At 35.9% G+C, this 27,148-nt stretch overlaps 1 protein-coding gene across 1 annotated transcript in view; it reads left to right on the forward strand.

Moving 5' to 3' along the window:
- Positions 1-27,148, forward strand: part of LOC148939517 (sodium channel protein para-like) — a 352,192-nt gene that overhangs the window by 44,704 nt on the left and 280,340 nt on the right. Inside the window, 2 exon segments of the mRNA XM_089106716.1 lie at positions 13,097-13,302; positions 25,359-25,487. Coding sequence (XP_088962842.1) covers positions 13,097-13,302; positions 25,359-25,487 — 335 coding nt within the window.

Here is a 27,148-nt window from a genome sequence, read left to right on the forward strand (position 1 = left end):
ATAAATTATTAAATATCAAGTTTGAAAAAAATGAAATGAGTTGGCTAGTCACATCAAACTAAAACGAGCAAAAAATACCACAAATGGGAGTGACGCTAATCCCCTTCACCGGTCTTCTAAAGACATAATTAGGTAACACCAGTAGAGTGTATCTATGGAATTTGCTTGAAGCTATAGGAATTACCATGCTATTTGCTTGAAGCACGTTCCTTGGCACCATTCCAGAGCATGTACTTATGGATTTGCTTGCCTTATGTTCCTTCCTGTGCTATTTGCGTGAAGCTATAGGAAAACATTTCCAGAGCATGTACATATGAATTTGGGTGGATTATGTTCCTTCCTGTGCTATTTGGGTACTTTACGTTCCTTGGCACCTTTCCAGAGCATGTATTTATGGATTCTAGCCGACTATGTTCCTTCCTCTGCTATTTGGGTACTTTACGTTCCTTGGCAACTTTCCAGAGCATCTACTTATGGATTCTAGCAGACTATGTTCCTTCCTATATCATGCAAAATAAACTAGCCTAACCGTCGTTGCTTTGTCGAATTTTGAGCAAACAAAAGGATTATAACACCTGATTGGCACGTTTGTATGCAATTTCAAGCCAGTGAAAAGAACGAAACGTCTTTGAGTCCCATTTTTTTTACGAGTAAATTCGTTGTTTCTCTATGATTCAATCCCAGTCCCCCCCTGCTCTGAGTGTTGAAAATAATTTCACGACTTTATCTTAGGTTTTTTTTCTTGTCCCAAACTATTTTTTATCATGAACCGTATATAGAGCAATTAGATCCACTTGGAGAAAGTTCAAATAGAATCGATACAGTTATCGATATTAGTGTGTAAGCTACAAACTGACAAAAATATCCAGAACTTTTTTTCTTTTAGCCTTGACTTTGAAGACATTTCTTCATCTTAATTGGCTTTAGAAATATCATGCAAAATAAACTAGTCTAATCGTCGTTGTGTTGTCGAATTTTGAGCAAACAAAAGGATTGTAACACCTGATTGGTACTTTTGTATGCAATTTCAAGCCAGTGAAAAGAATGAAACGTCTTTGAGTCACATTAAAAAAAAAGTAAATTCGTTGTTTCTCTATGATTCAATCTCAACTCCCCCCTGCTCTGAGTATTGAAAATGATTTCACGACATTCCTTTAGGGTTTTTTTTCGTGTCCCAAACTTTTTTTTTATCATGAACCTTTTAGAGACCAATTTGTTCAACTTGGAGAAAGTTGAAATAGAATCGTTACTGATATTGATATTAGTGCGTAAACTACAAACTGACAAAAATATCCAGAACTTTTTTTTCTTATAGCCTTGACTTTGAAGACATTTCTTCATCTTAATTGGCTTTAGAAATATTATGCAAAATAAACTAGCCTAACAGTCGTTGCTTTGTCGAATTTTGAGCAAACAAAAGGATTGTAACACCTGATTGGTACGTTTGCATGTAATTTCAAGCCAGTGAAAAGAACGAAACGTCTTTGAGTCACATTTTTAAAAAAAAGTAAATTCATTGTTTCTCTATGATTCAATCCCAGCGCGCCCCTACTCCGAGTGTTGAAAATAATTTCACGACATTATTTTAGGTTTTTTTTTCTTGTCCCAAACTATTTTTTATCATGAATCGTTTAGAGACCAATTTGATCAACTTGGAGAAAGTTCAAATAGAATCGTTACTGATATTGATATTAGTTCATAAACTACAAACTGACAAAAATATCCAGAACTTGTTTTTCTTATAGCCTTGACTTTGAAGACATTTCTTCATCTTTATTGGCTTTAGAAATATCATGCAAAATAAACTAGCCTAACCGTCGTTGCTTTGTCGAATTTTGAGCAAACAAAAGGATTGTAACATCTGATTGGCTCGTTTGCATGCAATTTCAAGCCAGTGAAAAGAACGAAACGTCTTTGAGTCCCAATTTTTTTTAAAAGTAAATTCGTTGTTTCTCTATGATTCAATCCCAGCGCCCCCCTGCTCTGAGTGTTGAAAATGATTTCACGACATTATTTTAGGTTTTTTTTTTCTTTTCCCAAACTATTTTTTTTTATCATGAACCGTTTAGAGACCAATTTGATCAACTTGGAGAAAGTTCAAATAGAATCGTTACTGATATTGATATCAGTGCGTAAACTACAAACTGACAAAAATGTCCAGAACTATAGCCTAACCATCGTTGCTTTGTAAAATTTTGAGAAAACAAAAGGATTGTAGCACCTGATTGGTCCGTTTGTATGCAATTTCAAACCAGTGAAAAGAACGAAACGTCTTTGAATCACATTTTAAAAAAAAGTAAATTCGTTGTTTCTCTATGATTCAATCCCAGCGTCCCCCTGCTCTGAGTGTTGAAAATGGTTTCACGACATTATTTTAGATTTTTTTTTCTTGCCCCAAACTATTTTTTTATCATGAACCCTTTAGAGACCAATTTGATCAACTTGGAGAAAGTTCAAATAGATTACTGATATTGATATTAGTGGGTAAACTACAAACTGACAAAAAATATCCAGAGCTTTTTTTTTTATAGCCTTGAGTTTGAAGACATTTCTTCATCTTAATTGGCTTTAAAAATATCATGCAAAATAAACTAGCCTAACCGTCGCTGCTTTTTCGAATTTTTGAGCAAACAAAAGGATTGTAACACGTGATTGGCTCGTTTTTATGCAATTTCAAGCCAGTGAAAAGAACGAAACGTCTTTGAGTCACATTTTTTTTACAAGTAAATTCGTTGTTTCTCTATGATTCAATCCCAGCACCCTCCTGCTCTGAGTGTTGACATTTGAAGTGTTGACATGAAGACATTTCTTCATCTTAATTGGCTTTAGAAATATCATGCAAAATAAACTAGCCTAACCGTCGTTGCTTTGTTGAATTTTGAGCAAACAAAAGGATTGTAACACTTGATTGGCTCGTTTTTATGCAATTTCAAGCCAGTGAAAAGAACGAAACGTCTTTGAGTCAAATTTTTTTACAAGTAAATTCTTTGTTTCTCTATGATTCAATCCCAGCACCCCCCCCTGCTCTGAGTGTTGAAAATGATTTCACGACATTATTTTAGCTTTTTTTCTTGTCCCAAACTATTTTTTTTATCATGAAACGTTTAGAGACCAATTTGATCAACTTGGAGAAACTTCAAATAGAATCGTTACTGATATTGATATTAGTGTGTAAACTACAAACTGACAAAAATATCTAGAACTTTTTTTTTCTTATATCCTTGACTTTGAAAACATTTCTTCATCTTAATTGGCTTTAGACATATCATGCAAAATAAACTAGCCTAACCGTCGTTGCTTTGTCGAATTTTGAGCAAACAAAAGGATTGCAACACCTGATTGGCTCATTTGTATGCAATTTCAAGAGTTTGGTTCAATAATGTTGAAAACATCAAGTCCCTGTATAAGTGTATCTGCACCAATCCCGTCGTGGCAATTGCTTTTATTTTATCGTAAGAATCCTGCCCAATACTGTAACAATAGTAGATTTTTGTCGGCTTTTTCACAAACTTTTTATCGCAATTTTTTATTATTTTAGTTAAGAGTGCTGTTTTGCCCGACATTAACGGCCCACACAGAAATGATCCGAATGGTATTTTAAATTGATACATGTTCCCTTCAACAGTTCACCTAGACAACTAACCCTAGACTATAGCTTTCTAATGACTAAATAATTTCCCTACTAGTCCGTTCAAGAATAATGAGAACAAAATCAATAAAGAATCATATTTCTTGTATTATAAAAAACAACACTTTACAGAAAATAAAGAAAAATAAACTTTTTTAATTTATAAAAAAAATGTACTAGAAAAAGCACTTTAATAAATATACTTTATTTACAAATACAACATTTAATGACAAATACGCTGAATAATATCACTCTTTTCAATGCAACATATATATTTACAAAACAAATCTGCTCTAAGTAAAAAAAAAGATAACTTTGGTAGTGGCGGTGAGCCCCCCACTGGTGGCTGACCCCCCCCCCGGGCCCCGAGGCCCCCCCCCCAAGGTTTTGGGAAACATTTATTGGACTTTATTCAAACCGAAAATTTCCCTATGGCTAACACATTCGGCTCGGTCGAAAGTTAAATAGTGCCTCAGGGGGAGGGTAGTCACACCGTCTTGACAAATATAGACCTTGTCGGAAATGGTACTCATGGCAATTTTTTATGTATTTACAGTAAAGTTCCTGTAGTTGTGGGAACGAATTGCCAGCAATTTGGCTCTTGGAATTGTAATTTGAACAATACAGTTCCTATTGATGTCCATGTCGAAGTTCTTATCCACATAGCGCTTGGGTACTCCTCTGCAATGTTTCTTAATTTTTTCGTCGTGTGTCTGTATAAAGTACACCTTCGGACTTACAAACATACCACCGGAAATCATGTCGCTTCCCGTTTCTGATTTAAAAAATAAAAGCTGATTTGGTGCCCGACGTTTCACTAGCTCTGGGTAAAGACCACTCTAATTGGTGCAGTCCATCCGTGAGCTAATAATTTCACCGTGCGCCGAATCATCAATTAGATTTGGGGTTTTTACTTTTAGCAGTAGAGAATCTGTGTCCCAGTAGCAGACCTCTACTTGCCCCTTCTCCGGCCACTGTACCCTAGCCACATTGTAGTAGAATTCTAACATGAGCTTTTTAGAGATCTCCAAGATCGCACTGCCTGCAGCAATATTTTTATTAAGGACAATGCTTCTTTTTTTCCCTATTCAATAGTACCATGTCCGGGCCAATGATTGTGAAGGAAGTGTAATTTGGATCGGCAATAATTCGAGCACATTGTTTGGGATCGGTCACGATGTCACAATGATCTCTATTGTGAACACTCTCGCACATTTTACCAAAAGCCGAATTCAAAATGAGCTTATAAATTTCTTTTTCGGCTTTCGTTTGCGCTTCAGAACGTTTCTTGACAAAGGTATCAACAAACATTTTCAGATATGGTTTTTTGCTAAACTGGAGGGCTCTATGAACCTTTTTGACGTTGAAACCGTAGTTGCACATCCATTTTAAAGCCACATGATGTACAACAATATTTGTTTCTGGCACAAGGTTAGGGTTAAGTTTTGTTTTGAAAATAACCTATACAACTCGCCTAACACGACTAAACATATAGTCCAGGGACTCAAAAAATCACTTGTTACGGACCCACTCCTACATGGGACAGCAAATCCTATATTGACTTGTAAAACTCAGACGGAGTCTTCCAATTAACTTTAAAAAACCATCCAACCTGCCCATTGTCCTCGACACAGTCAATATTGGGGAAATGGGGAGCTTGAGGGTCATTGAGCAATTTATAGTCATCGTAAGGTAGCACATAATGGGACATAACTGAGGGGAAGAGAGAATTCAAATCAAGGACAACTGCATCTGATTTTGTCCCCGTCTTCTCTCCAGGTAGATCAGTTTCCAAGATACGATCCCCGTGTAAAATTTACCCACCACTCATTGACCTTTCAATGAACAGGTGCTGATCGATGTCGGTGATTAGCCCAATTTTTTCCCCGATAATTTTTAGGGTGAGGTCCATCACCAGATGAGGAGATGAAAAATAATATCCTAAATCAAGATTAAGTTCCCCATAGATTTCGTCCGTATTTTTACACATAATGTCTAACAAAGTTAACACATCACTCGACAAATACAGCTTGAAGTAGTCAAACCCATTTTTACACCCTCCCTCTGCCCACACTTTTTTAGCAAATCTGTATTCATCGGGGGTGCACCTACGATCGTGTAGACTGTCGTAAAATGATTCGATCGAGGGAATAGTTTCCTCGGCGAATCTCGACATGACAATAATAATCATATGGATAGATGCCCTTGACCGTCAACAAATCATATAAATCATTTGGAAATTTTTGCTTGAGAAGGGGGAAAGTGTTGCAGCCGTCATGGTTTTTCTGCACTTGAATTAATACACTCAATGATTTTGGGAAAAAACTGTAAGAATCTAAAAAGCGAGTTTTATTCATGTACTCAACGTCGTCTTCAGTATATCCCCAGATAAATTCCAAAACAAGCAACTTTTCCGACGATTTAGGAATAATTTTGTAGGAAAAGCTGTCTATCACCCATGCATCATCCACTGTTCCATTTCTTTGAATATGTGCCATTACTGGTAGCACAACTTCAGATCGTAGTTAGAATTATGTATAAAAACCGGAAGAAAGAGTTGATGTTTAATTTTTAAATTGCATGAATTGTGAGCTCACCCCCGAAAGTTACTTTTTCCCGTTGAATTGGGGTCAATAAGATGATTGTGATCTTGGACAGCGTCTTTTGGGGCAAGATCGCCCCTAAAAACCCAACAAATTGTCCCCTTTTCTAGTGCCAGTTGCTCCTTATCTGATAATGACATTGGGTAGTTGGTGTGACGCAATCGTGAAATTGCACTGTTTGCTGTTTTTATTAAAGACACCAATAACTTCTCCATGCTACCCTCCTCATCTATAGCCAAAAAACTCTTCCAAGTGCATTTTATTATTAGAATCGCGACAGGCATGCGCACAGGAAAACGCAACTAGTTTGTGTTCCTTGACTATATTTGACCTTGATGGGTCCGATACCTCCACCAGTCTTGATTCCCAATCCAAACATTCTTTATCAGCCTGTAGCAGAGAATTTTGGAAGTTTTTAAATTGTAAAGTATCTTTGCCTTCTGCTGGCATTTCTATTCTTTGATTGCCATGCATTTTGCAATATCTCATGTGATCCGAGAATGTTCGCTGAGATCTAAATGAGGAAATGGTCTAAATGACATTCTCCTTTCTTCGTGCTTTGGGATAAGAGTCGACATTTTGCCGTAACGGGGGAAAAATGACCATAGGAATTTACATCTTTTTGAGGCTCATAAATAACCCAAACCCAATTTTTAACATTATCTACCGACGCAAACAAATACAACTTAAAAACAATAGGGAAATTTTTTTCAAGACAGTGTAATTTATACTAGTGAATATTTCGGCCCTATGTCCAAGGGCCGTCTTCAGCACAACATTAAATAAAAAAATATATATATATATAAACAAACTTACATTAAAATACGAAGTTTAAAAACCGCTTTTAAAAACTTTTAAAATGTTGTTCTGAAGACGGACCTTGGACATAGGGCCGAAATATTCACTAGTATAAATTACACTGTCTTGAAAAAATTTCCCTATTGTATCTACCGACGGTGTCCTAACTGAATATAGAACTCCTTTTTATTTGGTTTCTTTCCCCCATTTACAAATTCTGTGTCATACTGGAGAACAACCACCCCTAACCCATGATTTTCATTTGCTTTTTCAAATATGGTTATTTCTTTTAAAGACACCGGATATTTTCCATATAAACAGTCAAAATTTACTTTAGGGAAATTTTCACCACCGTTACGCGCAAGTCCGTCGAGATTTTTTATTGTTGACTCATTTTTTAATGTTTTCTGGGCTGCTGCTAAAAATGCATATTTAAAGCATTGCAGCCCCGTTTCAAAATTGAAACCCTGAACCCCTTTGGTAGCCGACAAATCTTGGCGACATTTTATTTTTCTACAAGCCCCTCTTAAAATAAAGTTTTTTTTTTAATCTACTGAGATTCAGATCCATGTGTTCAATGTATAAAATTGTGGACCCACTTTCCCTCTCCGTTAAACGTGTCCAAAGTTGATATTAATTTATTAACCCAGTTGAAAAAGTTGCCCTCAAATTCATTTAGACCAGGGTAAAAAGTTTGGTTACCAGTTGAAAAATGAAAATAAAAAATGTCCCCAGATGTCTCCTTTTGTAAATAAACTTTTTAATTTACCGAAGCTTTAATCCCACTGACCCCCCCCCCAATTCTGAATCTGAATCTCAACAAGTGCTTGAATTTGGTCGATGTAGGTATGAAGAACATTTACAGGGTCAGTTAAAATAGCACTCCCGTCAACCACGTTTTCCTCAGGGGGATTAAAATCTACCCTATGTGTTTGCTTGTGACCTAGAGCAGATTCCAACAAATAAAATTCACTTAGTTCCAGGGACGTGACACTATTTTCATGTCCTGCACCTATTTGCACAGGATCCAATTCACTAATTATAAAGTCATCGTCAAAAGTGTCCATGGAAACATTAGTTCCAACAATTTGCATAAGGCTATCCATTTCTTCAGTTGTAAATTGAAAATCCAGGGGGATATTAAATGACGTACCTTCACTAACATCATACGGTGAGAGGGGACAATTTCCCATAACATTCGGAAGTCCTGGGCTAAAGAATACAGTTTTTTTCTTAGCTTCCCCCGGAAACTAGAAAATGAATGGATTGAGTTTTTTTCTTTGAGGAAAATTCTATCATAATTATAGCACACTATTTTTTTTTCTTAGTCGAATTTATCAAACAATTTTTTTTTTTCTTAGTCGGAATTGTATTTATCAAACAATTGTTTTTTTTCTTAATTGGATTCGTATTTATCAAACAAATGCATAATAAATTACAAATTTTTGCTTATAGCATTATTTACAAAACGAATGCATAATAAATTACAAATTTTGTTAATAGCACACACACACACACGCACACATGCGCACACACACACACACACACACACACGTATGCACACACACGTTCATAAACACACACGTACACACACACACACACACACACGCACAAACACACACATACAAATGCGCACACATATCGCAACGTTTGACTAATAGCAATAAAATATGGTAAAAAAAATCAACTCAATGATTGTCTTAATAGCTCATTAAAAAAATTGACTTTTTTTTCCTACAAATCTATTCATCCATAAAAAATAGCGATCAGATTCTTTTTCCTGAAAATCTACTCGTTTTAAAAATCTACTATTTGTAATAGCAATAACGTAAAGAACATTAGGTAAAAATACATACATTTCCAAATTCAGACTGCACTTGTGTGTCGGATGGGGCAGTGATGTCCGTATCTTGCATAGATGAGCCAGCGGGGTTCACCATCCTGTGAGCAGCTGCCCATTCTCTTTTTGGTTTTTGACCAGACTGTATTCGCGTGGCTCCCGATGGGCCAGTTATCTCCACTTGTTGCATTGGAGTAATGCTCTTAGCCTTAGCTCTCTTTGGAGGAGGAGAGTAATTGTAGGAATTTTCCTCCTTAAAAGGAAGACAAAATTTAGTATGGAAAAATGATTCCCCTTTTTACAGAAGAAAAAATTAGTCTGCACAAAGAATCCCCTCCCCTCCCTCCCAGTCTAATATTTTAATAAATGCCTCTAAATCATCTATGAAACCCCATTTGCATTCATCAAATAGAATATCTCGTCTAATTTGGGCAAAAAAAAACACTCTATTTTTGAATGTGTCTTGGATCACAAACACATGTAGCATTAATCTATGCGATAAGACGCGCGAAGTGTGGTTCCAAAACTGACCGTTTCTTGTAACACAGATGCTTCTATTTAAACAGATAAGGAAAAGGTATTTTAATAGAATGAATGAGGAAACTGACATTTTTGAAGGAAAAGAACTACATCTAATGAAATAAACTCGTAAACATAGCAGTGGCGGGGGAGGGATTTTATTTAAATAATGGAAAAAAGATCGTACTTTACGTTTCCTAACGACTATAATCGTCATATTGTAGGGTTTGTATTGTTGGGGGAGGGGGGCTATGCCCCTGAATTCGAATTTACTGGAGGGATGGTAAAATGATTTTATTTGGAAATAAATTAAGAAATTTAGTAAACTGTACTCACATTGTAAATTGACGCATCCATAACTTCAATGTCAATAATATTTAGTATACTATCCATGGTATGTTGAATCATTATGAAAATTAAATCGTAAGGTATGGGCATTTTATACAAAATCTCAAGGACGAATAAAAAATCAGTCGTTTTATTTTATAACCAATGCCCAGTCGAGTTATCGTATATTGAGCAACTACCGATGTCTATGATTGGTTCTTAAAAAATGGATATTGGCTCAAAAACAGTCTGGTTGAAAAACTTGGAGTTTAAACAACCTTGTGTGGGGAATCCCCCGCTCATACTGCTATCTTTTTTGCAATGTTTAGAAACCGGAGGGGAATTTCCGCTCGTATGGAAAGGTACCAATGAAAGGCAAGCAAAACGTGTTTAATCACGTGTAGAGGTCCCATAGAATAACAATGGAAGGAACATAGTGTCCCCATAAAGCAATGGGAGGAACATAGTGCTATAGAATAGCATGGGAGGGAACATAAGTCCTTATAATAGCATAGGAATGAACATAATCCCTTAGAATAGCATAGGATGGAATATAAACCCTTAGAATAGCATGGGAAGGAACATAAACCCTTATAATAGCATGGGAGGGAACATAGCGCTATAGAACAGCATAGGAAGGAACATAAACTCCTAGAATAGCATAGGAACGAACATAGCGTCCCCAAATAGAATGGGAGGGGACATAAACCCTTAGAATAGCAGAGGAAGGAACATAGTTCCATAGAATCCATACTTAGCATACTACTAACACCAACACATCAAACAGTTCGTGGTAACGAACTGTAAGTAAGGAGCGACCCGGCTCAATAGTAACCGAAAATTCTAAAAAACAGAGTTTTGACAGCAATAGATACATCAAAAGACGTTTCATTAAGTTTAATGTTACCCATTAAAAATTAAGACCGTGAGAAAATTTATATGGGAGAATTTTTCCATGAAGGAAGTTTTCATGGGGGAAGGGACATTGCTATGAAGGGGGCGTCGGATTTCCCAGCATTATTAAAGAAAAAGGTCAGAGATTAAATTAAAAAAAAAGTTTTTCAATTTATTTCAACTGATTGTGATTAAGGGGTCATTTTTAAAGAATTGGAAAAAAATTCGAACTTTGGCTTAAAGAGCAGGGTATTGACTAGTGGGCGAACCCCCTAATATACGTCTTAACAATTTATGAGTATAGAAGTTCGATACGTAAGTTAATTCGTAAGTTACGTATATTTATTACTAATAAAAACGTTCATAAATAAAATAAAACAAGTTTCGAGAAAGCCATTTAACCAAATAAAAATAAAATTAATATGGCAATTTGGTTTTAATTATTCATGTACGGTGAGCCAAAATCAAAACCTGCATTAATTCAAAAACGTCCAAAAATTAAATAAAAAAAAACAAGTTTTCTTAACTGAAAGTAAGGAACGACGTTAAAACTTAAAACGAACAGAAATTATTCGGTATATGAAGGGGGTTGTTCCGTTCTCAATGCCTCGCTCTTTACGCTAAAGTTTGACTTTCTCACAACTCTATTTTTTTAAACAATAAAAAAACTTTAGCGTAAAGAGCGAGGCGTTGAGGAGGGGACAGTCCCCTTCATACACGGAATAATTTCAGTTCGTTTTATGTTTTAACGTCGTTCCTTACTTTTAGTTAACAAAACTTGTTTTTTTTTATTTAATTTGAAAAAGAGTCTGGTTTTGATTTGTTTTACATTTGTAAATTTTTTAAATTAAATAAACTTATGAAAAGTTATTTTAATCAGCAAATTTGAAGAATTCGGGGAAAAATTGGAGAAACACCCCTTAAAAGAGGGGCTCAAATGTGTACTATCAGATTCTGGATGCCAAAGAAGCGGCAAAATTATTAACCGCTAATTACGAAAATGAAGAATATATTTTTACATTAGGGGTAATTGTATCGAACCAATTGGTCGTATAATTTTCAAAGAGGTTCCATTTCAACGAAAATTGCCAATCTTTGCACCTTTTTAAAGAGAAAAAAAATTATTAAAGGTCACTCTGGCCCCCTCCAACGCCTTTTTATTCTCGGGATTAATCGCAGCCAAAATGGTGTCAGTGTTGGTTCTAGGCGTTTACCCCCCCCCCCCCCTGGGCGATTACTCCCCCCCCTCCTCCTCCCCAGAAAATCCCCCCTAGGTAAATACCCCCCCCCGTGGAAATTAAGGCTTTGCAAATTTGAGGATTTTATATTAGTTTCATTTTTTTATTTCCGCAGGAGGTACGAATTTGGCACTAAAATTTCGCACTAAAATTTGAGAACAGACCAGTTTTTTCGTTACTTTAGAAACAAATTTGGGCCATAGATTTGCGTATTAGGGGGGGGGGATAAAGTATAGCGGATCTGCTTGCAAAATGTGTTTGGTACAATTATTCTGCATATTAGATAGATAAATAGATAGAGAAGTGTATTTTAAAACCAAATTTATACGGTCATGAACATGGTAAAATAACATAAATGAAAGGCACAAATAACATAAACTTTGCTCAGCGATCATCATAGAACACTTAAATGAAACTCTACATTAACCTAATAATAGTACTTAATACTTGGAAAATCGTTCATTGAAAAAAAACGCTTAGCACTTGGGAAAAACATTACATTTACTTAGGCTATACTGGGATATTTTTTTTTTTTTTTTTTTTTTTTTTTTTTTTTTTTTTTTACCTAGAAGGAATTGTTTTCTGACTTCAAACTGTCGAATTACATTACCCCCCCCCCCATGTGCAAATATATAGCCCAAATTATATATTTCCAATCTATTCTGTAGCCTGTCTTTTTCTTGTTTCGTGCTAAGATGAAAGAAACTAACGAAGAAACCGGTTTGTTCTCGAGTTTTACACAGCGTAAACTTGAGTGAGTGGCGCATAATGCACAAGTACCAAAATTCCTTCCCCCTACGGAAAAAAACAAAACTCAAATTAAATTCTCAAATTCGGAAAGCCTTATTTTCCACGGGGGGTATTTTCTGGGGGTGTATTTTCCGTGGGGGGTATTTTCCACGGGGGGTATTTTCCAGGTGGTATTTTCTGTGAGGGGGGGGGGGTATTTTCAGCGGGGGGTATTTTTACGGGGGTGGGTGTAATCACCGGGGGGGGGGGGCAAACGCCGACCACCATCAGTGTTATCCACAGTATATAAATTATAGGTATAGGTATAAATTATAGGTATAAACTATATTTTTTTATACTTTTATTTTATACAGGTATAAACTATTTTTTTATGCTGTTATTCATTTATTATTATGAAAGTATTCTCTATAAGGCACCCTGCCTAATAGGTTCTATAAGATACGCCCTTTTATTTTTTGGCACAACAGTGCACAAAATAATGAATAGTTCTCTTTTTTAGACATTTGTGGTAATCAGCAAGGGGAAAGATGTCTTCAGATTTAGTGCAACTAACGCAATGTGGATTCTCTCCCCATTCAACCCTATTAGACGTGTGGCAATATTCGTTTTAACCCACCCTATTTTTTCTTTCGTCATCATTACTACCATTTTGAGCAACTGTATGGCTATGATCATGAAAAGCACCCCCAGCATTGAATCAACTGAGTAAGTATAATCTTGTTTTTACATTGGTCGTCAGTACTCTAAGAAGAGGGGGGGGGTAATAACGGTGATTTTATCTCTACAGTAACTAGCAAGTTATCGCAGCATCAAGTCCCCTGAGGCCAACACAACTGCCTTCAGTCCTGCTTCACCCAGCATATTCAAAGCCTCACTGTTCACTGCGTCCCATGAAGTTCCCGTTTCCTTTACATCTTTCTCATGACTTCTTCTTCAGGAAAGTATACAGGGAGGGGGATCAAGGTATGGACCTCTCTCCCTCCATCATAATTGTTCCAGAATTTATTACAACAGCTTATTCAAGTTTTCAAATCATTTTAACTATTGCTCCACTCGCCTCCTGGAAAAGAGTACATATCTGCTCTCCCCACCCCTTCTGAGGACAACACACTTTCATTTGACTCCAAAGGGGTGGCCAAAAAGTATATTCTTTGGATTCCTTGTCCGTAAAAGGTGTCTTAGCCATCTTAAACTTCCTTTTATTATAGCCCTAGAAAATGGGATCGAACGACATTTTTCATATAGTTCATGCTCAACGATTCTAAGTTTATGTTCCATTATTAAGTATCTTCTGTCGAGCATTTACAAAACTGAACCTATAACTATGGAACATAAGCGCTTGAGCCAAGAAACATATCTTTTTAATTCCTAAACAATGGAATATTCGTGAATAGGGTTGGGGTTGTTAAAAGGCTGTTGTGTTATATTTTTTGCAAGTTTTAAAGGATAACGAAAAAACTGACAACTTTTTCTTACTGTTATTAATAAGCAGTTGATTTAGTTATTTGTGTGTAAATTTCTTTTAAACTAAAGCAGCATAAAAAATAAGTAAATGAACTTACAAAAAAGGAATAGAATGCAATAAATTGCTGCTGCTATTAAACTACTAACGACTAACCGCAGCACCAGGCCGAATAAGGCCAGCGCAGGTACGTACACTCCTATTCCATCCCATCTATTCAAGACACCCCTCTCCACATCCTTCCAGGAAGTTCCCATTTCCCTTCAATATTTCTTTATGAATTCCTACCCACTTCAACCGCGGACGACCTGTTTTCCGTTTAGCCCTAGACGGTTGGCCGAAAAGGACAATCTTCGACAATCTCTAGTTCTTCATACGCAGAACGTGCCCTAGCCATCTCAACCTTTCACTCATTATAGCCCTAGAAAGCGGGATTGTACCACACTTTTGTTAGAAATACGGTCTGTCAGCTAGGTATCCAGACCAATCCGTAGGCATATTCTCTGGGGAAAATCTAGCAAATATTCATCTGCTTTTCGGAGCGCCCATGCTTTAGACCCCCTCCCCTCCCTCGGAATATCTCCACATGACAAATTTGGCAAAGAGAATGCAAAAAAATTCAATCAATCAATCAATTTATCAAGGAGGCACACTTGTGCCTCTATAAAGAGGCGACCCACCACAATGTTAAGCAATTTCAGGTCCTAGAGGTCGCAGAGAGACGGCGGTAATTGCATTTTGTAGCCCAAGCTCAAACTCAGAAACTTGCAAAATTTCATTCTCCTCCGACTTTATCTTCATGGGGTAAACTGGGCCGGAAGTTTGGACCCTCCAACCACAGCCCCACTTTAACGTTGTCCGATTGGGCTGAAATTTAGAGGTTACGCTTTCCTAGGGCCCGGGAGCTTATCCTCGAAAGTTCAGCTCAATCCGATCACTCCTTCCCTGTTTTCAAAAAACCAAATATAGCCACTTAAAATTCATTTTTTTCTTATCCACGCCTACAGGCCACAGTTGGCAACGGATCCGGGTGAATGAGGACTCATTCGAAGCAGAATTCGACCTGTTAGGGCCTTTTGATATTTTCAGACCGAAAAAATCATCCCCCAAATTTACATTTACGAAAAACCTCGTTTTCCTATATTAGCCCATGTTCATTTTTACCACCACAACCCCCCTTTAACGGTGTCTGATCAGACTGAAATTTAGAAGACAAGCTTTCCTGGGGCCTGGAAGCTTATCCTCGAAATTTCAGTTCAATCTGATCACTCCTTCCCTGTTTTCCAAAAACCAAATATCAAGTTTTTTGGGAATTTGCTTGCGTCGAAAATAGCTTCCATTTACTAAAAAAACAATTACTATTGTGGCTCTATAGTCCATCGGTTGACACTCCAGACTGTCAGGCGGAAATCCCGGGTTCGATTCACCATCAGAGCAAATTTTTTATATACTGAATTTAAACTTAAAAAAGAAACTCAGTTTCTTTTTTAAATTACTTGAAAAAAATTACGTTTTCTAAAGAGTTAAAGAGGCTGAGTTACAAGGTCGACCCTTGAGTAATAAACTGTACAAAAACGTGCAGAAATTATTTAAAAAAAACTACGTTTTCTAAAGAGTTAAAGAGGCTGAGTTACAAGGTCGAACCTCAAAACGTACAGGGATTAGGAGGCACAGTTGGGGGGCTGCCGCCTCCCAAACCCCCGCTTTCGCAGCCTTTAAATAAAAAAAAAGTTCTTTAAACTGAAAGTAAGGAGCGACATTAAATCTTAAAACGAACAGAAATTATTCCGTATATGTAAGGGGCTGTGCCCTCCTCAACGCCTCGCTCTTTACGCTAAAGTTTGACTTTCTCACAACTCTTTTTTTTAAACAATAAAAACTTTAGCGTAAAGAGCGAGGCGTTGAGGAGGCGTTGGTTTTTACACGCCCAAGCAGCTTAGCCTGTAAAGGGCCAACAAAACAAAACACTTTTGTAAAGCACGTGTAATAAAGCACGTACATATACAATCACATAAAAAAAAATGGAAACACCCGACGAGAAACTGCTTTTACAGAAAGAAATAGAGGTACATCAGCAGGGATGGAGTTCCAAAGTCGAACTGATTGAAAAACAGGAGACTTCTGAGCTGCTGTAGATGGTCGTTCGAGTAAAATAAATATGCGAGAAGAACTACGTAAAAAAGAAGAGTACAAGTCTGAGCCTGACAGAGCCTGCTGCAGAGACAGAAAGACTGCTGCAGAGACGGTGGTAGTGTTCTTAGAAAAGCAGAATGCGCTAAATAAAGGTAACTTTTACCCACAATACGATCCAGTGGAGCTATTCCAGTATCATTATAAAGATCAGAGGAAGGGTAGAATTGAGGTAGAAGAAAAGTAGCCTTCACTGCTCTATTTTGGGCTCTTTGAAGTGAGCAGAGAAGAGATTTATTAGTACTACCCCAGACAGAACAGCAATAAGAAAGATAAAGAAAAATGAAAGCATAATAAAGAGAAAGCATAACATTTGGGGAAAGAAATGAGTTAACCCTGTGTAACATTGAAGATTGGCGGAGGACAAGGGAGCGGGTATGAGTTATATGCCCGCTAGGCATATTAAGAAGAATTTCGTGTAATATTTCTGTCAAATCCCCCCAGTGTAACATTTCACCTGGAAAATTCACCTCCCAGAGACTTTCCTCAACAAGGAAGAATCTCCCTATAGAAATTCACCCAACGCCCAAAAATTGGGCGTGGGAGGGGGCCCCGTTGCCCTCCAATTTTTTTGGTTACTTAGAATGGGCACCAGAACTTTTAATTTCCGTTTAAATGCACCTTCTCCCGATCTTCTTGGACTATTTTTCAATACGATCACCCCTGAAAAAAAGAACAAAAAAAAAAAACAACAAACAAAAAAACACGCATCTGTGATCTATCTTCTGGCAAAAATAGCAAAATTCCACATTTTTTATGTATAAGCTTGAAACTTCTACAGTAGGGTTCTCTGGCATGCTGAATATGATAACGTCCTTTTCATTAAGATTCCTTGATTTCGAGGGACTGATTCTCCCCTATTTCAAAAATCGGGCAAATTTTCTCAGGTTCTTTACTTTTGATAGGTAACAATAAATTTGATGTATCTTATATATTTCGAATCAGCATAATAAGTTGATTCTTTTGGTGTATCTATTCATATTAAGATTACGTTTTTTAGAGTTTCGGTTACCTTTGAGCCTAGTCACATTTCGTCACTACGAATTGTTTGACTACCCTACTCTGTGGAATCGACTTGGATTCTGCCAGTGCTCCAATTTTTTGCAAAAGCAACAGACAGAAAGACATAATTAGTTCCTTGGGTTGGTTTCCACTGCTGTGCTAAAGAAGATCGAATTTTGCTAGGGAAATTCTAAAATTTGTTGGATTAAATAAAAGATTAGCTGAATTAAGGAGAATCGTAACATCAGCCCAAATCATTCAATTTGAAATGAGGCGGAAATTTTAGCTAATTTTGGCTGATGTATAAATTTTTGCTTCAACCTCAAACGTTTTTAATTTGAATTATATCGAAGATAGAACTTCCACCGTCTGTCTAAACCTGACTATTTTATATAATTAAACAAAAAACTTTGTCCACAAAAAATTTTTTCAAAGAAAATTAAAGACCTCCATTAACCAAAAAATGAGCAAAAATAAACTGAAATAATCTACCAAGCGTGAAACTACCACAAATCAGCATCGATAAATAAATGAAACTCAAAACGAACAGAAATAACAATAAATAACCGAGTCAAACTCAAAACGAGAAGGAATTAACATAAATCTGGCTCAAAACACCTATGCCTTCCCAAGGCCAGAACATAAATTGCACTTTACTGAAAAAATAAAAATGTTTTTACTTTTATAACTTTAATAAATCAAATAATATTAAGATTTCGGTTACTAAATATCAGTATATGTATATTAAACTGACAATGCACATTCATTTGTATTTTTTTTCAGTAAAGTGCAAATTATGTTCTGGCCTTGGGAAAGCATTGGGGTTTTGAGCTCAACTTATGTTAATTTCTGCTCGTTTTGAGTTTGACTCGGTTATTTATTATAATTTCTGTTCGTTTTGATTTTCATTTATTTATCGAGGCTGATTTGTGGTAGTTTTACGCTTGGTAGAATTTGAGTTTTTTTTTGCTCATTTTTTGTTTAATGGAATTCTTTACTTTTCTTTGAAAAACTTTATTTGTGGAAAAAGTTTTATTTAATTAATTTCTGTTCGTTTTATATTGACATAATCTTTCAGAGAAAAAGAAAATAATACTTTAAATCTTTTCGTTTTTTTTAAGATTTATAGTTTGGCCTGCTATTTGTATGCTGGAGAAAACTTTTCAGCAATTTTTAATAACATACACCCTCTTAAAAATCTGGACACCAATAGAAGTGTTTAATTTAGTTTCAAACCTCGTCTAGTTGACCTGAAATAGAAAACTTGATACCATTCGCAAAAAAATCTGTTTACATTCTTTGATAGCTTGGATACACTTACGCTATTTTGATTTGGTTAAATCTTAAGAGCAGAAGCAGCCCCAAAAGTTTGAATATAAAACCCTCAGTCGTTCTTGGGATACTGCTGAGATGTCTAATTGGGAATTAGCATTAACACAGTGCATTTTGATTTAATCTTATGGCAAAATTTAGTTTTAAACGTATAGTCAAATAGAGGGGTGGGTGTGGGAGGGGGATTAGTTTTCCTCCAATCACTTTCGAATATTAACAAGGACGCCAGCCCTTTCTATTTTCAATCGAATGAGCCCTTTATGTATCTCCTATGACAAATCCTTCGATACGAAGTTCCCGGTTCTAAACAACAACAACAACAAAAAAAATAATACATTATACCCACATCGATCTTTACTATAAAAATGTCATGCCTTCCAATCCCTTTTGACTATTAAAAAGGGCACTAGGCCTTTCGATTTCCAATCGAATGAGGCTTTTTTGAGTTTCTACGACAACACTTCCTATAAACACCTTATATGCCCCCAGGGCATAAATTACAACTCTTACCCCAAGGGCGTGAGGGTGGTTGTCATCCTCTAAGACCTAATTCCCAGAACTCTCAACTAGGTTAAACAAAATGGTTATCTCAAAGTTTTGATTCGATGTGTCTAGGAAAATGATAGGCGTGAAAGGGGTGTTAGTCTTTCTTCAATCACTTTCAACTATTAAAAAAGGCACTAGCCCTTTCAATTTCCAATCAAATGAGCCCTTTTGAAGTTTGTACGGCAACACTTTCAATAAAAACCTTATATGCCCCCAGGGGATAACTTACAACCCTCGCATTGGGGGCTGGGGGGGGGGGGCTGTCAACCTCACAGACTTAATTTCCAGAACTTTCTACTACATTGAACAAAATGGCTATCTGAAAATTTTGATTTGATGTGTTTGGGTGAATGGTGGCTGTCAAAGAGGGGTTAGTTACCGTCCAATCACTTTCAACTATTAAAAAGGGCACTAGCCCTATCAATTTCCAATTGAATGAGCCCCTTTTGAAGTATTTACGACAACTCTATCATTAAAAACCTTATATGCCCCCAGGGCAAGATTTACAACCTTCGTCCTGGGAACTCTGGGGGGTTTGTCATCCTTAAATACATAAATTCCAGAACTTTCAACTACGTTGAACAAAATGTCTATCTCTAAACTTTGATTGAATGTGTTTGGGGAAATGGAGTGCGTAAGAAGGGGTTTGATTACTCTCCACTCACTTTCGACTATTAAAAATGGCAATTTCAATTTCCAATCAAATGAGCCCCTTTTGAAATTTCTACAGCAACTTTCTATATAAACCTTATATGCCCCCAGGGCATAACTTATAACTCTTGCACTGAAAGCTCTGATGGGGTTATCATCCTAAAAGATCTAATTTCCAGAACTTTCGAATACGTTGAACATAATCGATATCTCAAAATTTTGATTGGATGTGTTTGGGGGAATGGTGGGCGTGAATTGAATGAATTTCAATTCATTGAATGAATTGAATCCAATTGAATGAGCCCTTTTTCAAGTTTCTACAAAAAACATTTCAATAAAAACCTTATATGCCCCCAGGGTATAACTTACAACCCTTACCCTGAGGGCTTTGGGGGTGTGTCCTCCTTAAAAACATAATTTCTATCTGGAAATCCACAACACTGAACAAAATCAATCAATGGATCAATCAAAATCAATCAACACTGAACAAAAAATAATCAATGGAAATAGCATCATGAATTTTTTTTACTATAATATCAATTGCTTGATTTGCTGTATCAGGGTCTGTTAGTTTAGCCTTAACTTGACGGGAAATCTCAGCTGTAAGATTCACTTGTGTCCGATTTAATTCATCCTGGGTAAAAGCTTTTTTTTGCAGGATTAGGCTAGGTGCCAGTGATTCTTCTGCAATAACGCTCGCTGGGTTTAATGCTAGATAAGTAGGTGGTGACGATTTATAAATGTCTGGAAACGAATCTAATTCGGTAAATGCTTTACCAACATCTTTTTCCGTTCTTTTGCGAGCACTAGGGTTATCCGAAAGTAATTTCAAATTATACTCTGAAACTTGGTGCTCAGAATGTAGCAAAAAACTGTATATCTCCATAATCCTTTAGCACCACTTTTTGACTGCAAAACAATTACTGGCCAAGGGGGGTAACTTTTGAAACTAGCGAGAACAATGTCAAAAGGCTTGAATTTCGACATGAGCGTAGCACTGAAAATAAATAATTACTTATCTTTGAGTGGGCCAATTAATCCAGTAATTTGCAAATAATTTCAAGTAATTGCAAGTAGTCCAAGTATTTCAATGCACGATTCAGATGATAATAGTGCTGAATACTAATCCAAAGCCACAATCCATAAATAATCCTTAAGCCGTAATCACATGCAAGCCACTTGTGTAATCAGATTTTAGCTTAATAATTTCTTACGCAAAATCAATTGGCTCCGTGCCTAGGTTTATCCACAAGTAAAAAATTAATCCGTGAAATGTACTTTTTATTTTAAGATGTGAACTGGTCAGAGACTGAATGAGTACTTGTAGTAAGTCTTCTACAAGTTTTAATGGTACCCTAATTCAGATAGAACTGACACTAGTGTATTGTTAGTATTGACACCAGTACTGTCAGTAATGACACTAGTGTCAGCTTGGTACTACTGGTACAAGCCAGATAGTACTGACTGGATTGTACTTTGAAGAAAAAAGGGTTAGTTGAATGGGGAGAGAATCCACATTGCGTTTGTTGCACTAAATCTGAAGACATCTTTTCCCTTGCTGATTACCACAAATGTCTAAAAAAGAGAACTATTCATTATCTTGTGCACTGTTGTGCCAAAAAATAAAAGGGCGTATCTTATAGAACCTATTAGGCAGGGTACATTATAGAGTATACTTTCATAATGATAAATGATAACAAAAATCACAATTATGAGCACAATTGTCACACATAGTCATACTCTGTTAAAAGGTTTTCTGTGAGGTTTTTGTCTCACTTCATCTTTTCAGAGGATTAATCAAAAAAACTTTTTGCACAAAATAAGTTTTTGAAAAAAAAAAATAAATAACTCCATTAAACCAAAATCAATGAAAATAGAATCAAATAATCTACCAAGAATACAACTACCACAAATCAGTATCAATAAATAAATGAAATCCAAAACAAACAGAAATTAAAATAAATAACGGAGTCGAACTCAAAACGAGCAGAAATTAATATGAGTAGGGTTCTAAACCCCTTTCTAAAAACCAGAATATTAATTTGTACTTTACTGAAAAAAATTCAAATAAATTTACTGAAAAAAAATGTGTATTGTCAGTTTAACATACATATGCTGATATTTTTTCATTAAAATCTTAATTAATTTTTCATTTCTTAAAGTTATAAAAGTGAAAACATTTAAAAGAATTTTTTCCAGTAAAGTACAAATTATATTCCGCTCTTAGACTCTGCAACTACGTTCAACAAAATGGCTGTATCAAAATACGGATCAGAAGTGTTTGGGGAAATGATGGGCTTGGGAGGATTCACCCTACTATCGCTTTTGACTATTAATAAGGGCACTAGCCATCTCAATTCCTAACTGAATGAGCCTTTTTTAAAGTTCCTACGACAACGCATTCTATAAAAACCTTATATGCCCCCAGGGCATAACTTACAACCTTAGCCCTAAGGACTGTGTGGGGGGGTGATACTTTAAAACATAATTTCTGGACCCTTTAACAACATTAAACAAAATGGCTATATCAAAATCCTGATCGGAAGTGTTTGGGAAATGAGGGACGTGGGGGGGGCTTGGCCAGCCAATCACTTTTGAATATTAATAAAGGCACTAGACCTCTCAATTCCCAATTGAATGAACCCTTTTGAAGTTTCTACGATAACACTTTCTATAAACACCTTATATGCCCCCAGGGCATAACCTACAACCTTTGCCCTGGGTGCTGTGGCAAAAGACATAATTTCTGGACCTTTGAACTACGTTGAACAAAATGGCTATTTCAAAGTTTTGATTAAATGTGTTTGGGAAAATGGTGGGCGTGAGAGAGGGTTAGTTGCCCTCCAACAACTTTTGACTATTAAAAAGGGCACTATCCCTTCCAATTGTCAATCGAATGAGCAGTTTTTGAAGTTTTTACAACAACACTCTCTATACACAACCCTGAGGGCTGTGGGGGGGGGGGTTGTCCTCCTCAAATACCTAATTTCCCGAACTTTAAACTACGTTGAACAAAATGGTTATATAAAAATTTTGATTGAATGTGTTTGAGACAAAGGTGGGCGAGAGACGGGAGTTAGTTGCCCTCAAATCACTTTCGACTATTAAAAAGAGCACTAGAACTTTAAATTTCTAATCGAATGAGCCCTTTTTCAAGTTTATACGACAAAGATTTCAATAAAAACTTATATGCCCATAACTTCTATGCCATAACTTTTAACCCTTGATCTGAAGACTGTGAGGGGAGTGTCCTGCTCAAAGATATAATTTCCTGAACTTTAATTGCGTGGAACAAAATGGCTATTTCAAAATTTTTATTGGATGTGTTTGGGGAAATGGTGGGCGTGGAAGGGGTGTTAGCTGCCTTGCAATTACTTTCGACTATTAAAAAGGGCACAAGCCATTTCAATTTCTAATCGAATGAACCCTTTTTGAAGTTTCTACGACAACACTTTCTGTAAAAACTTTACATGCCCCCAGGGCATAACTTACAATCCTTGTCCTGGGGGATGTGAGGGGGTTATCATCCTCAAAGATCTAATTTACAGACCTTACAACTACTTTGAACAAAATTACTACCTCAAAATTTTGATTGGATGTATTTGGGGAAATGGTGTGCGTGAGAGGGGAGTTAGTTACCCTCCAATCACTTTCAACTATTAAAAAAGGCACTAGTCCTTTAACTTTCCAATCGAATGAGCCATTCTTGAAGTTTCTACGACAACGTCTTTCTATAAAAACCTTATATGCCCCCAGAGCATAACTTAAAACCCTTGCCCCGAGAGTTGTAGGGGAGTGTCCTCTTCAAAAACATATTTTCTATGTGGAAATCAACTAAGCTGAACAAAATGGCTATCTTAAAATTTTTATTGGATACGTTTGGGGGAATGATGGGCTTTGGGTGGGCTAGTTGCCCTCCAATCACTTTCGACTATTAAAACGAGCACTAGCCCTTTGAATTTCCAATCGAATGAGCCTTTTTTGAAGTTTCTACGACAACGCCTTCTATAAAAACCTTATATGTCCCTAGGGCAAAACTTAAAACCCTTGCCCCGAGGGTTGTGGGGGAATGTCCTCCTCAAAAAGATATTTTCTATCTAGAAATCAACTACGCTGAACAAAATGGCTATCTCAAAATTTTAATTGGATGGGTTTGGGGGAATGATGGGTGAGGGGGCTAGTTGCCCTCCATTCACTTTCGACTATTAAAAAGGGCACTAGCCACTCCAATTTGTAATCGAATGAACCCTTTTTCGAACTTTCTACGATATCTCCTTCGATACGAAGTGCCCGGGTATGGAGAGAAAAAAAAACACATTGTGCCCGCGTCGTTCTTTACTTAGGCAGCGCTAGCGCGCTGCCTATGATAATATAATAATACTATAATACTAATAATAATTTATATAATGCTATTATATGTAAGAATAATATATAATTCTGACTTTAGCAACAAACAATGATGACCAATTTCACTGAAGACTGTCCGTCATCTGCGAGCTACGTCGTCATATTTGATCATCATGATAATGAGCTAAAAGTTTGACAATTCACGACACTTTGCTTATTTGGATTTAGGCTTATTTTGATGTCTTTACAATTTGAAAAATAATAGGAAGTGGAGTCATAATGTAAAGAAAAAAGAAAAAAAGAGACGGAAACATCATAGACACGGTTTTTACCCAAAAAGGCAAAGTCAACAAAGAGCCAAATTACAAATACAGGAGGAATAGGATTTTTTATGCGCTCTATAGTAGGACTTTTCCAATGGGGAAACAAAAAATTCTATCTTCTAAGAATGTACGTGGCAATCGTTATAATTTTTAATTTGGCTAGTTTTGCTTTGTTTGGATGACTATAGTAAATTTTAAGGATGTGTAAATTATTTATTAGACCATATTGTTTTTTTCATTTATAAATAATATGGAAATACGGTGCATAGAGGTGTAAGTAGTAGTTGTGAATTATAATGAAGACAATGGAAAATTAGGTAAGAAATTACCCAATATTTTGCCTTCGCGTCTCGGCCTCTTATAAAAAAATGTTTTAAAATTGACGTAGTTATTTTATTGGTTAATAATAGGAATGTTTTTTAACGCTTTTTTTCCAGCTTTTATGCTCAAGAATTAAGATTTTGGATTGCTTTAAGTTTTAGACAGAATTTGAATAATCAATCAAAATTTGTGAATAACAGTACTCTTATACAAAAAGTTTATATAGAGTCGCTATAGACTTTTGATCTGTGGGAAGGGGGATTTTTATTCAAATGAATTGGAAATCAGTGTGATTTTTCACCTTCTTATGCGATTAAGGCTGCAATGACCATCATTATCCTACAGCATTGAATTTATATTATTTCATCATTTTATAAGAACCTATAAATAAAATGAAGATATATAGGTTTCAAAACATTGGGTTAAACCTTTTATTTGGACTTTTATTTGGAAAAATAATGTGATAATTACAGGCTATTTTGGTGTTGCGTCCAGGTATTTCATGGAAAAAAACGAAAAAAGAAGAAAAAAAAGGCAGACCAAACAGTTAAAACATTACGTATATTTATTCAATTGTGCTTTTCCAGAGTTGTATTTACTGGTATTTACACATTTGAATCGGCTGTGAAGGTTATTGCGAGAGGGTTCGTCCTAGAGTCATTCACATATTTAAGAGATGCTTGGAACTGGCTAGATTTTATAGTCATCAGTTTAGCGTAAGTAACATTTACCATTCATAAAGATATAATTAACAGTTTTGTTTAGCTTCAATTTCAGGAAAACAAAAGTATATAAATTGCAGAACTAACATTTTTTCCCAAAATACTCATCCAAAATTCAAAGAAAAACAATAAGTCTTTCATAATTATTAGCTTGTGTTTATCTACATGTGTGACTATGGTATGGCTCGTACAGAAGATTATTAATCATCATATATCTCCATCATTTCTGTCTTCAAAACACGGTTGCCACTCCATTTTGTGAAACTTACTGTCTTACTGGAAAAAATTTCCTTCAAGGCGAAAAAGTAGGCCTACTATCTTCAGACATTGTTTGACAAAGGGACATTAATTGAAGACCCACAGGCTTAAAATTTTTGTGTAAAAGTTCAGTTTTTCAGAACTTTACTAACTGATAAGTACCAAAAACATGAAAACAAAAGAAAAACATACTTTGCCCCATGGCCCAATCTTATGTCTATTCTAACATGAAAACCGTAATTTTCTAAGAGTTTTCTTTTGGTTGCTTTAAAATTATTCAGTTTTTAAGGCATTATCACACTTTCGTCAAGTGTTACCAAATTTAACTCCGAAAATATCTAACTGACATAATTAGTTAAATTTGACAACACTTTTTTTCTGTAAAATCCAACAATATGCCATGGATAAACCATGAAATCTTTCGAGGGGTAAGAAGAGTATTGTATTTTAAATTTGTATTTATTGGTGAGTAATAAATTGGTAAAAAATTAAAGTTAAAAAAAATAAACTCTCTGAAGTTGTTTAATCCTGCATGTCTTTAGCTTAGTTTTCGGTGATTATTTGCAACTGCTTGTTTTTTTGTAGTTACGTATTATACCGATGATACCCAAGAAGTGAAGTTGGGTTAATCCTAGAAAAATATACCAATATATGATGAAGATATAATATTTTATTAACGAAATTATGGAAAATACAACACAAAGTTTTAGAAAGTAGGCCGACCAGAACGCATTATATTAAATTCATAACTATATATATTAAATATTTAATTAAAATATACCTGCATAGTAGTTTATCTCACTCAGCCTAAACTGACTATCTCCGAGTGCATACAAAGAAACCGGTTTTAAACACATCAAGAGCAACAGTGTTGTCGGTATAATACTTTTTTTATTTGATGTCCACTACTAAGCGATGCTCGAAACTAAATACAATTGATTGTTTTCAGTTATGTGTAAGCAAAATTTCCCTCTTGAAAGAAAATTTTGGGCAAGCTTAATTGAAAATTAATTTGACAATACAATGTTTAATTTTATTCTAATGAAGCTGCATCAAGTGGAAGTTGTTAATTAAATCCCCAAGGTCATTGAACTGTTTGCATTTACACAGATTAGCCTACTGACTTTTGTAACTATTCAACTCTTCAGATTGGGTAACATTTTACGCATCATAAGAAAATTTATAATGTTTAGGGGATTTATCTGTATACCAATCGCGCCAACTGCACCATTGAGGTTTAATGCTGTAAACTTGCATCTTATAAATTTTCCAATGACACCACATGTAACGACAAGGAATGTGCCCATTGTGCCATTCAGGACTGCGCCACAGCAATGGGGAGTAAGGTAAATGGATGACCGTTCCACGCTCAATCTTAGAGAGAAAATAAAATATGT

This window comes from Artemia sp. Qi Xiang Cuo, chromosome 21 (genome assembly GCF_049724085.1).
Source record: "Artemia sp. Qi Xiang Cuo chromosome 21, ASM4972408v1, whole genome shotgun sequence".
Classification (NCBI taxonomy): Eukaryota; Metazoa; Arthropoda; class Branchiopoda; order Anostraca; family Artemiidae; genus Artemia; species Artemia sp. Qi Xiang Cuo.